The sequence below is a fragment of the Etheostoma cragini genome, chromosome 14 (assembly GCF_013103735.1).
Source record: "Etheostoma cragini isolate CJK2018 chromosome 14, CSU_Ecrag_1.0, whole genome shotgun sequence".
In the NCBI taxonomy this organism is placed as follows: domain Eukaryota; kingdom Metazoa; phylum Chordata; class Actinopteri; order Perciformes; family Percidae; genus Etheostoma; species Etheostoma cragini.
Window position 1 is genome coordinate 11,626,115 of NC_048420.1, and position 13,163 is coordinate 11,639,277.

At 40.2% G+C, this 13,163-nt stretch overlaps 1 protein-coding gene across 2 annotated transcripts; it reads left to right on the forward strand.

The window, feature by feature from the left end:
- The first annotated feature begins 1,840 nt into the window (after positions 1 to 1,840).
- Positions 1,841 to 11,367, forward strand: LOC117956330 (catenin beta-1-like). Of its 2 annotated transcripts, none has more exons than XM_034891322.1 (17): positions 1,841 to 2,020; positions 2,986 to 3,035; positions 3,644 to 3,853; positions 3,993 to 4,243; positions 4,380 to 4,618; positions 6,526 to 6,727; positions 7,199 to 7,343; positions 7,468 to 7,571; positions 7,873 to 8,007; positions 8,142 to 8,345; positions 8,483 to 8,641; positions 8,736 to 8,855; positions 9,047 to 9,197; positions 9,294 to 9,415; positions 9,655 to 9,715; positions 10,109 to 10,304; positions 10,412 to 11,367. In XM_034891322.1, the coding sequence occupies exons 2-16, from the start codon at positions 3,023 to 3,025 to the stop codon at positions 10,297 to 10,299; spliced, it is 2,307 nt and encodes a 768-aa protein (XP_034747213.1). In that variant the 5' UTR covers positions 1,841 to 2,020; positions 2,986 to 3,022; the 3' UTR covers positions 10,300 to 10,304; positions 10,412 to 11,367. The 2 variants fall into 2 exon arrangements, with proteins under 2 accessions (XP_034747213.1, XP_034747214.1); XM_034891323.1 differs by having other exon boundaries at positions 1,868 to 2,029.
- Positions 11,368 to 13,163: the final 1,796 nt, after the last annotated feature.

Here is a 13,163-nt window from a genome sequence, read left to right on the forward strand (position 1 = left end):
AGTCTATGAATAATTGTCCAAAACGGAGATGCATGCAGAAGAAATTTTATTCATAACTAAATATATAGTGTATAAATACAGCATATATAGTTTTGAAGAAATCTCTTACCCTTGTTATGCTGATGACATCCAATTATATTTATCTTTTAGCCCTGATAGACAAACTGACACACTGTCTTTGTTAACACTTGTTCAGCCTCCATTGACAAATGGATGGCAGACAATTTTTTGCAACTAAATTCAGACAAAACTGAGGTGAACATTTGTGCCCCAGACAACATTAGCCCTGACATTAGGCAGGCCATTGGGACTCTAACACTCTCTGATTGTAATGTTGTGCGAAATCTCTGTGTCATTTTTGACAAATCTATGTGTTTTAACAGTCATGTGAAATCTGTGATTCGTTCCTGTTTTTTCCATCTCAGGAACATTGCTAAGATCAGATCTGTGGTTTCTAAAAAAGAGATGAAGATGCTTGTTCATGCATTTCTTCACGTTTGGAAAATTGCAATGTACTGTACACTTGTTTAAACAAATCATCTATGGATAAACTGCAAGTTGTACAGAATGCAGCAGCAAGACTTGTGTCTAAGACCGACAGGTGATCACAATTACTCAGGTGCTTAAGGCTCTTCATTGGCTACCAATAGGTTTTAGAGGGCATTTAAAAACATTTGATCACTACTTATAGAGCCTTGCATGGTCAAGCTCCCTCCTGCATACAGGATCTATTGCACAGACACACTCCTAGTTGCTCTTTGAGGTCTTCAGGCCAAGACCTTTTAACTCTTCTCAGAACAGGTTTTAAAACTAGAGGTGATCGTGCCTTTTCTGTGGTGGCTCCAAGGCTCTGGAACTCTCTCCCTTTAGCCTTGAGAGCCTTGGATTCTGTGGAAACTTTAAAAAAAAAACACACCTAAAGACACATCTTTTTAGACAAACATTTAATTAGCCAAATAGTTTAGTATTTTATGTGTTGTTTTTATTTGTTTTATTGTAAAGTACTTTGTGACCCCTCTTGTCTGTGAAAGGTGCTATATAAATAAAGTTTACTTAGGTTAGGCCTACTTACTTACATACAATTTCAAGAATAAACCCTACGTGTTTAAGCCATTTACATCGGCTACTAAGAATCTTGAATAAAGAGTTTTACTGTCCGGCTTCAATCAGGAAGTTGAGTTATGCAAAGTTAACACAAAAACAATTATGGGGACAAATGATTAATTTCCATTTAACCCCCGGCACGGCATCATGTTATTGTGGCCATTGCATGTTTTTCTTGCAATCAATATTTTTTTAATGTGTCATGGGATCAGAATATGGGTTTCTATAGTAACCCCCGCCATGTGGTTTATTTTTGTGGTCTAGCCTATGTATAATTTTCTTCTTCCTTTAATCACCGCAATTTATCATTTGCAGTCCCAGTGTGTAGGCTACAAGTGTTAGAAACGTGGATGAGAGAGATGGTTGACAAGCACCTTTCATGTTTGCCAACTCATGACCTAATTTAATAAGATAAATGAATTACTGATATAGTCCTGTTTGCGAAAATGTTTGGGTTTCTGAGTTAACAGCATATTAATTGACTCACTCCATCATATCACAGCAGCTCATGAATCACATTCCATTCTAATGAATTCGCCTTGTGCTCACTACAGCAAGTGTCAAACATCTTGGATGAAAAAACAAAAAACTGGAATGGCCGGCCTCTATTAACATAAAATGAAGTCAATATTTGCCAATAGCTGTAAAATAAAACCAAAAACAGTATAGGCCTATATGTTAAAACTTTATTTTAAATTACGACCTATTTCTCCGAATGCGGCAGAATACTGTATTTTTTCCCCTCGCCATCTTGATGTTCCATCGCACAGGCGGAAGCAACATCTTCAGCGGAGCAGCAGCGGGTGTGGTACGGACTTCTACGGGTGGTTCACCTAGCAGCCCTTTTCCTATTTCCAGCCAAGAGAACGGAAAACACATTTCCTGATAAGAACCACGGAGGAGCCGTTCGACTCTGGTAACGATAGTACGTTTACTACAGCTATTGTATAACGGATTTGCAGCTCGTCAATGTTTGCTTCACCAAAGGAAATCATCTTTGGCTAGGGAGGGGGCTCCGGTGGGGTTTTCTGATTTGGCTGGAAGCACGGCAGGTTTGTACGGTGGCGTTTGGAACTACTTTTCATACGTACTGGTTAGCTAAGCTAATCAAACATTTGGATGGTTTGCTTGGTAAGCACAATTCAAAGAATGAACAGATTTGTAACGGTAATGCCATCGAGTAATGGTTGCGCCTCAGGACAATTCTCAACTAGTTGGTCTTTGTGAGGAAAACCCTAAACTGTGTTTGTTTATGTTCGCTAACTAGCGAAGGGGTTAGCTACGCAAGGTAACGTTAGGTTAGCTTAGCGAGCTTTCAAGGTAACGTTAAGCTAGCCAACCTGTTAGCTAGCAGTGATAGCTAATACATGCTTCGGTCTTGATGTAAATGTCTTCGAATATGTTTGATGATGGATGCAACCTGTACAGTTTGATTATGTAGCTAGCTTGTTACGCTCTTAGTTAGACCCACCACGAGAGGAGGAGTCATGGAAGTGATTGCGGGGCGGAGGGGGTAGTTTCTCTCATTGGAAACCCAAGCTCCGAGGTCGGAACTTGGCCGTGGTAGGGGGAGGGGGAGAAATATGCCTTTGATGTTCTTTGCCGCTGAATGGTGAATTGTGTTCGTGCTGGCCTGGAAATACCCACCCGCTTTGCTCTCTCGGCTGGAGTTGGAGACTCGGCATTTCCCCTCACAGCTACGTTAGCAAGCCAAACAAGCGTCTAGCTAGCAGGTTAACGTTAGACAGTGATTTTATTATTGAGACCACGTAAGAGAAAACGCTTGAACCTTACGATTAGGTTGGGCTTTGGCAAACAAGAACTCAAGGTTGAGTGAGAGTTGGCTTATTTTCCCCTGTGTACTTGTTTCCTTTTTCACAGACATATCTGCTGTGCGGGCTTAGGGCAGGCAAGAACAATGGCTACCCAGTGTAAGTATAAAACAACTTACTTTGATTTTAAGTAGTTTTATGTTAATATGAACGCTGCCCAATATTTTAGATTGTATGCCCAGACATGAGTTTCACTGTACATGAATACATGAAATACCATAATTCTTAGAAGGAATTAAGGAAAATGGTAGCTAGGTGGGCACATGTCACATTTTCACAAGTACAATTCGTCTTTGGTAACAGCTCGAGGAGTTAGACTCCACAAAAATGTGCTTTGCCATTGAAGGAGAAATCGGATAATACACTTCAATTTATGATCAGTACCTGAGGGTATCATAAGTCATAGAGGAGCCCACACTTTATATTTGCTTGTCGTTCATTTTCTGTTTGCTTTAACAGGATTCTTTGTATTTGTCACTCTCACTTTGTGGCCCTCTTTATCCTCCTGACGACTAACACTTTTGTAATGATTACATCTCCTATTTACATTAATTTAAGTTTAGGGATGTTACTTATAAGATTACTGAAACCTTTAAATCCCTCTTAAATATTTTTTCCTGGCTTAAAATGATATTTTGAGGTAAAGAGTACTCTTCTCCCAAACTGTCATTCCTTGTGTATCAAATTTCTTCATCTTTTCTATGTAGCTGATTTGATGGAGCTGGACATGGCAATGGGAGACAGCAAGGCTGCAGTGACCCAGTGGCAGCAGCAGTCCTATCTGGATTCAGGCATTCAGTCTGGAGTCACCACCACAGCCCCATCTCTGAGTGGCAAGGGGAACCCTGATGCTGAGGAGGATGATCCGATTCTCTATGACTGGGAGTTCAACCAGCCCTTCACTCCTGAGCCCACAGGTATATGAGATGCGGATTTTATATAATTTATATTTATAAATGACATTGGGGTTGCTACTAAAGCATAAATGCTATAAATCTCTGCTTGACAAATTTCTACAATCTATTATATTAATCTTTTATATTGCATTACTTTTAGACATTGAGGGGTATGCCATGACCCGGGCCCAGCGTGTGCGTGCAGCCATGTTTCCCGAGACCTTGGAGGAGGGGATCCAGATCCCACCTACCCAGCTAGATGCTGCCCAACCCACAGCGGTGCAGCGCCTGGCGGAGCCCTCTCAGATGCTGAAGCATGCTGTGGTCAACCTCATTAACTATCAAGATGATGCTGAGCTGGCCACTCGTGCCATCCCTGAGCTTACCAAACTGCTCAATGATGAGGACCAGGTATGTGCACTAATACACTCAAATGCCAAAATGGTACCAGCTGAGGAACATGCGGGTATTGTGTAAACTATTATAGCAATGTAGTTCACATCCATTCTAAATTATGCATCTTTAACTAACATTGTCTCTGTTCTAGGTTGTTGTGAATAAAGCAGCTGTAATGGTGCATCAGTTGTCAAAGAAGGAGGCGTCCCGCCACGCCCTAATGCGTTCTCCACAAATGGTTTCGGCCGTTGTTCGTGCCATGCAGAACACTGGTGACGTTGAGACAGCTCGCTGCTCTGCTGGCACCTTGCACAACCTTTCCCACCATCGTGAGGGGCTCCTTGCAATCTTCAAGTCTGGAGGCATTCCTGCCCTGGTCAAGATGCTGGGGTAAGAAACTGGAGGAATTGTGGGCATCTTCCCTGCATATGTGCAGTATCAGTTAATATGATTGATAAAGATTCAATATTTAACCTAAAATCAATGCTCGTACATGTAGGTGACTAAAATACTTTAGAAATTTCATAAGTACCTTCTGAAAATTGTGATGTTCTTTGATGTGTTTTATTGATATGGTTTAGAACCAATTAACCCCAAAAAGGTGTGTATGAATGTTTGTGTATATATTTTAAATCTTAGTATAAACCATTCAGAATACTTTATGTTGTGAAGTCCATACACACTTAAATGCACATTTGTGTCTAACAATGCCCAACCCTCCTGAGCTTAGCTAGCTCTAGATTAAGCTGCTAGCTAAATATCCTTGGACAGCATAGCGCTGCAATTTTCCAGCCACGCAGTGTTACTGGAAAAACTCCAGCGCTATGTTGTCCTTCTTAGCTGAGAACCGAGAAATGTGTTATAATCGACCAGTCTGTGTGTAGCGATCTTTGTGGTAATACTGTAGCAGCCTGGTGTCATTTTCAGGCGATTTAATAAAGGTAACATAGTACGGCCGTGCTTAATGCCACTGCGGTCTGGTGCGGAGCAGGCTGAGTCATGATTAGCCGCCACTGCCATTGTTTGATCATGTGGAGCCTCCCTACAATGCCAAAAAATGCTAGGGGGACTACTACAGGAGCAGAACTTCATACCAAGCAAATTAAATCTGCTCTTATTCTATACTTGTAAGGTGTACAATGTGTATCAATGAATTGTAGCTCATAAGGTAGGCAGTAATACTATTTTACAGGCTTTGACAATCAACTCTGTCCCATTGGCTAGATGGGTTTTTGTATGCTTTAATATGTCCAGCAGGCTACATTATTCTATTAATCACATAGGCCTTTAAGACAATGGCACAAATAAAATAAAATGTATCTCAAACACACCCCCTTTTCCCTTTCTCTAACTTTACATTACCGGTGAAGGCTGTGTACAGTTAAAAAAAAAATCCAACAATGTAGTGTGCTGCAACGTCTATAAGCCTATCAATCATGATTTAGCAAGTAGTGAGTCAACTGCAAGTATAGACAACCTGTGTTAAAGGTGTAGCTTTTACCAAGCATTATCCTGGGTGTAGCTTTTACCACGCATTATCCTGGGTGTAGCTTTTACCACGCATTATCCTGGGTGTAGCTTTTACCACGCATTATCCTGGGTATAGCTTTTACCACGCATTATCCTGGGTGTAGCTTTTACCACGCATTATCCTGGGTGTAGCTTTTACCATGCATTATCCTGGGTGTAGCTTTTACCAAGCATTATCCTGGTTTGCCACCTGCACAGAGAGCACATCTTCAACAATCCGCAAACTAGCGAGGAGTAGACTAACAATGTGAAGTAAAACAGAATTAACACTTTGTTTTGATGTGAGAAAAGCACTATGACAAATGGTTTTAAATCTTTTAAGGTATGCTGATGGTTTACGTTGTATAATCACTTTATAGTTTCCATGAATTTGCAGTGATGAAGTTTTTTTGGGCTTTAAGAAACCTTCAAATGTTAACAATTCCAGTTGTTCCTTGTACAGTTTATAAAATCAGACGTGTAGTACGGAAAACTGTTGTACGATTACAGTGCTCCAAAGTAACAAAAATATGGTTTCACCAGATTGTCACTGGACACAACGTTCTTCTGGGCAGAAAATATGTAATTTCAAGCTAATTTTATTCCAACACTTTAAAATGTGAATTCATCTCAATAACATGGGTTTATCTAGTTGTCTCCAAAACGCACATGTTTCAAAAATATTAAATTATTTTAGAAATGTTTTGTTTTTTTCTGACTTAAACGCACATTTCAATCATGCTTTAGCTGGCTGTCTGATTGTTTTCTTTATTGGGATATTCTTCCAGCTCGCCAGTTGACAGTGTTTTGTTCTACGCTATCACCACGCTCCACAACCTGTTGTTGCATCAGGAAGGGGCAAAGATGGCAGTGCGCCTGGCTGGAGGACTGCAGAAGATGGTGGCCCTGTTGTCCAATACCAATGTCAAGTTCTTGGCAATCACTACTGACTGTCTGCAGATCCTTGCATATGGCAACCAGGAGAGCAAGGTATTGACAGGATAGATGACATGTAAATGTATGCAAGCATTTACATGTGTTCATTCAGGGTTGCCGCCAGAAACGTTGCTAGGCCCGGCAGCCAAGTGGCTTTTTTGTTTTTTTTGGAGAGGTTGCTTCATTCATAGCTATAATGTTACAGTTAACTTCATATCATTACACATTCTCTGACTTCTTTGGAACGCACATTCGTTACAGTTAAGTACGTAACCCATGCACTTGGTTAATCCTGAATTAAATTTGGCTACTTTTAAAACACATTTAAGTATGTTTTTTTTTTTTTTTTTTTTTTTTTTAAATCACCAATCCTTAGGCCTTGCAGGCTTGTAATACACTGGCAAAAACCCTGACTCACTCATTCTATCCTGGGTTCATTCTATCTGTCCCTGAAGGATCTGCTGATGCCACTTGCCTGGCAGCAGTTCGAAGCGTTTTATAAACATAAAACTGTCTTTGTTTTAGCTAATCATTCTGGCCAGCGGCGGTCCCCAGGCCCTGGTCAACATCATGAGGACCTTTACATATGAGAAACTGCTGTGGACCACAAGCAGGGTGCTCAAGGTGCTCTCTGTTTGTTCAAGCAACAAGCCTGCTATCGTAGAGGCCGGTACGTACAAAAGGAGAATGGAAACACAACACTAAAAAATGCATAAATGTTCTATTTTCTAGTTGTGGTTTGCTACTATGGTGAAAATCCTTTAAAGTGAATTTAATTGTTTGTGTGTATGTAGGAGGCATGCAGGCCTTGGGGCTTCACCTGACAGACCCCAGCCAGCGTCTGGTCCAGAACTGCCTCTGGACTCTGAGGAATCTTTCAGATGCTGCCACTAAACAGGTACAACACACACTCTCTCAGTAGTTACAAATATCTCTTATGTATGGCTACTACATTTGGAATGTATGTACAGAATGACTACATCCATACTAGACCCTTCTTCTCACTTATAGAATCCCATTAAGTATTAAAACAAAACAAAAAAAAAAAATATATATATATATATATATATATATATATATATATATATATATATATATATATATATATATATATTTTTTTTTTTATAGTATGTTCTAGCATTTATCTACCCTCATTTGATTTCACTTGGGCCTTCCAACCTGTCCTCTGCTCGCTCTAGGAGGGAATGGAGGGTCTCCTGGGGACCCTGGTCCAACTGCTGGGCAGTGATGACATCAATGTAGTGACATGTGCTGCTGGTATCCTCTCCAACCTGACCTGCAACAACTATAGTAACAAACTCATGGTCTGCCAGGTATGTATTTTACCTTTGAACCTGAACTACGGAGTGTAGACTGGGTATACTAGTTTTAAATTGTTTGTCCGTGGTCTTTATTTTGTAATGATGCAACAACATGTAGTCCACTGATTGATCTCATCATGTGTTAGGTTGGAGGCATTGAGGCTCTGGTACGAACCGTGCTCAGGGCTGGTGACAGAGAGGACATCACAGAGCCAGCTGTCTGTGCCCTGCGTCACTTGACCTCCCGCCACCAGGATGCTGAGATGGCCCAGAATGCTGTGCGCCTTCATTATGGCTTGCCTGTGGTGGTCAAACTACTGCACCCTCCGTCCCACTGGCCACTAATCAAGGTCATTAGCCCTCTCAGTTTCTCCGCAACTACACCTTTCCCAGAACATACTGTTGGATCAACTTTCTATATACAGACATTGATTACCAGAATTTAATTCTAACTAACTAAAATATCTTTAATTTTCCCCATATCTAGGCCACAGTTGGTTTGATCCGCAATCTGGCTCTTTGCCCAGCCAACCACAGTGCTCTGCGGGAGCAGGGAGCCATCCCCCGACTGGTTCAACTGCTTGTCAGGGCTCACCAGGACACCCAAAGGCGCACCAGCATGGGAGGCAACCAACAGCAGTTTGTGGTGTGTAACCAAGCCAAGAACCTCATGTTCTGTATTTGAACATCTTGATTTTTATGTTTCATTCGCCTTTTTTTCCCCACGCAAACACATACAGGAAGGTGTGCGTATGGAGGAAATTGTGGAAGGCTGCACAGGAGCTCTGCACATCCTGGCCCGGGACGTCCACAACAGAATTGTGATCAGAGGGCTCAACACCATTCCACTCTTTGTCCAGGTAAAATATAACCCCCAATCCTATTACAGCCTAAATGTATTTGTTAAAAATGTTTAGTAATGACATGGTTAAATATAAAATCCAACTTTGATTCTCCTCTTTCCCTCACTTAATTTTTCCACTTCATGCATTTTGACTCTCCTGTCTTCATCAAACATCTTATCTTTCTCTCTGCTATTTACTGTATCCAGTTGCTGTATTCACCAGTGGAGAACATCCAGCGTGTGGCAGCAGGAGTGCTGTGTGAACTGGCTCAGGACAAAGAAGCTGCTGAGGCAATCGAAGCTGAAGGAGCCACTGCACCCCTCACTGAGCTGCTGCACTCCCGTAATGAGGGCGTTGGTAAGTATACCGGCTGTGCACACAGTTCTTCTGATTGAAAATGTACTTCCTTACTCAGTGTACCTGAATGGTGTTGCTGTGCATTGTCTCCTGTAGCAACCTATGCTGCAGCTGTCCTGTTCCGCATGTCTGAGGACAAGCCCCAGGACTACAAGAAACGTCTATCAGTGGAGCTGACCAGCTCTTTGTTCAGAACTGAGCCCATGGCCTGGAATGAGGTACACACATGCGCATATGTGCGCACACAAAAAAAGGTTTAAGGTACAACATAGACAACATTTAGCATGTTTTGAGTATGTTGTGCCTTCCCACTCAAACAGTAACCACATGTAAAATATTTCTACTCAGCATTGTCAGTATCTTATAGTGTATACTGTATGCAATAATGAATTGGGGACTAAGACATCCACTCCTCTACATAGGCTGTCTTTAATTATTACCTTTTTGCCTTTTATAGACTGGAGACCTGGGACTGGATATGGGAGCTCAGGGAGACCCTCTGGCTTACAGGCAGGATGGTGAGAGCACAATAAAATCCTGAATCTGTTTCTTGCCTCTTTATTTCCTCATCCTTGGTCCATCCTGGTTTATGTAATTTGATCTTTAAAAGCATCTGCTTTTGTGGTTTCTATTGATAGAAAATATGTTAGAACTGAATTTTGAGTCAATGGAACAACTAGATAGAGGCTTTTGTCTTATCAGTTAAAAATTATTGAAGAGAGTTCATAAAAACATATTTTATAGAATATGATGTAACTGAACTATGTCATTCTACCTCTTCCGTCTGGTATATTATGTTTTATCCAGCAGAGTGCCATGCATTTGTTTAAAATAAAACTATATATGTTCTTGTGTCTGTCATTGGAACATTTTGCACCGATTTGATTAAAGTTTTTATTTGGCCTTTCCAGATGTATCTTACCGGGCCTACCCAGCAGCCTACGGCCAAGACTCCCTTTTGGACCCCATGATGGAAGGTGCTGACTACCATGCAGACACTCTGCCCGACCTGGGCCACCACACTGATCCGTTGCCAGACCTCGGCCACACCCAAGACCTGATGGACAGCAACCAGCTGGCCTGGTTTGACACAGACCTGTAGGATTGGTAAGACCGACGTTTACAGAAAACATTTTGCAATTTCAAAGTAAAAGCAATATTGATTATAAATAGCAACGCACTGATTGAATATTTTGTCCTGTGCTCTTTTGCAGTTGCATTCTGAACCTGCATTGGGATTGGCCTGTATTGTTTAAAGCAGCATTATGATTGGCCTGTAGAGTTGTTGAAGGTAATAAGAGGAATAAGAGGTCTTGGAAAGTGCCTGACACAAGAAAACAAAGAAGATGGTTGCCATGGGAATGTTAAAGCAAGTTGAAATGGGGGGGGGGGGAGAAGGGGTTAAAGTATCAGATGTGGAATCATACAATGGAGGTCTTGGAGCAGGTTACCTATATGGATGAGTGCACATGAGTTGGATCTCAAAAGTTTGAAACACATATGTTTTAGCCTTGCCTGTATTCTTATCAGTTATTTGTTTCTATTTTTCTTATTCTATTTTTTTATTTCTTTTTGTATTACTCATTCTCTGTTATGGTACTGACCCAGCTTGCCTTCGCACTAGCCATTTTCATTTTCTCTTCACTGCTAATCATTTGTAATTTAAAAAAAACAACAACAACGTATATTACATGTAGTGTTAAGTTATAGTGATATTATACAATGTTCCTTTGGTTTATGGCCGAATGTGTAGAACACTAATAATCAGTTGAATTGTACTCTGACTTAAAGTGTAACATTGTGTAGTTTTTTTATAATCTCAAAAATGGAGAATTATGCATTCTTAATATGTGCTTGTTCAAGCATAAAATATGTCAGTGTCACAAATATTCTAAAGAGGGAGATGGGTGAAATTGAGGGTGGGTTGGGGATAAATCTAGAGACAAGTGTTTTTATATACAGTATCACTGGTAGGTTAACAACTATTTTGTATGCTATCATTGGATGTCTGATAGAAAAGTCTTTAATGCTATCATTGGTGGTCTAATAAAACACAGTTTTATTTTCTATCAAGGGTAGCTAGGTTGATGAACCAGTTGTAGTCCTGCTGTGCTTATTTTGGAGACAAGGTTATGACACGGCAACAACAATAAAATGGCATTTTATTTCATTTAGTCTCTGTCCTGCGTCATCTTTGCTTCTACGTGATGTAGTGATTGTTTGCTTTGATAGACAGGTCTATGTTTTCAAGCTTAACAATATAAGGGGGAAATAAATTGTCATGTGAGGTGATCTTATCTTTACTTAAGTTTAATTTATAATCCAACTTATCAAAATTGAATTGGTCTGTCTTAGTATAAAACCAATTTTTTTTCCATGGTTGCCACTCATATTAAATTAAAGTTAACATCTGTCATACTGTATTGTGCAACCAAAAAGCATCCAATAAGTACAAAGTGCTTTTTGATTGTGCCAAGAGGATATCCTCTGCATTTTATGATATCAAAAGATGTAGGAGAGCAGTTTAGTGAGCGAAAAGAACCAGTCTGTTTTTCCGGGGGAAAAGTACAGTATACCTAATGGCAAACTCTATCTTGTCTTTATTTCAGCTGGTGCTAGTCAAGACAATGTCTCCAGCCATAGACGGTTGTGTACTGCTCTGGTTAAGTATGGACAACAGCATTGTTGTAAGTCAGGAGATGGGTTCAACGCTGTGGTGTCACTTTGGTCCACATTCCTGTTTTTGCACAGTTTATTTCAGCAACATTCAAACAGCATTTGAGATGAGCAACCGACTTGCATACGTTATTACATGTTTTGTAACAAAATGTAAAACCAAATGAAGCTTTTGGTTGTTTGTTTTCAGTACTATTATTAGTAATCATCAAGGGTAGTTTTACTTATCTTATACACAGTGTGTTACCTAGATGGTAGTTGGCACATCTCTAGTTTGGAAAAAGAGGCAGAATGTACTGTTGTGGATAGGTGGCAGCAGCTACATGTATTTCAGCCATTTAAGAAAAAGGCCCACCTTAACTCTAAAAAGGTTAAGAATTATCCTAATTAACTAACTGAACGAGACCGTGTTAGACCAGAAACTCCCATGTTCTGCAAGGTAAAATGGATGTTATTGTCAATGGAGTCTGGTTTTTTTTTAAGAACATGCAGTAAATAACGGCTTCAGCTCCCACCATGTAAACTTAAACACGGCTGTTTGACAGCAAGGTTAAGCTGTTAAAGTATTCTAAATAAAGCGTACACTCACTGATATTGAGTACTATATGAACACTGGGTGACTTGTAATTTAGTCAATCACCATTTATTTATATAGCGCTTTGCAACAACCAAAAGTCCTTTACAACAAATCTGTGGGGTAAAAAGGCAAATATGTTCCTCCAAAATGTCATGGAGTAGAAGCATAAAGTAGCAAAAGATCCACACAACATAATGTTTGTTGTGTTTCAGTGAAATGATCCTGCTGTCACTCCACTGAATGACACTGGGGACCTCAGATAAGGTGAAAATAGCTGGAATGTTGCCAAAAGCTTTCCACTTAAAAGCATCATTGGTTACGTACATAGTATGTTACATAGTTGACTTTTGCTTATTATCCTTAATATAAAATCAACTTTTGTGTGGTGTTCAAACCTATTTAATCAGAACTACTTATAAAATGTTCATTTCGATTTTAACAACTTTTTGTTTCCTTTGGCAATGACTGTTTTTTTTGCATCACTTTTTATCAAGTGTTTGTTTACATGCTATGTTGTACACTACTTACTGAAGAAAAAAAACTACACAAAAGATTTTTTTTTTTTACATTTTATTGAAAAGTGCTGCAAAAAGTCTGAATGTCAGGTACAAAACACGTTACAACCGGAAATGGAGAGCATCATGGGTAAATGCGGGTCCAGGGTAAGTGATGTAACTGCTGTGTGGGCTGGTGAAATAGGGAGCAGCACTGGC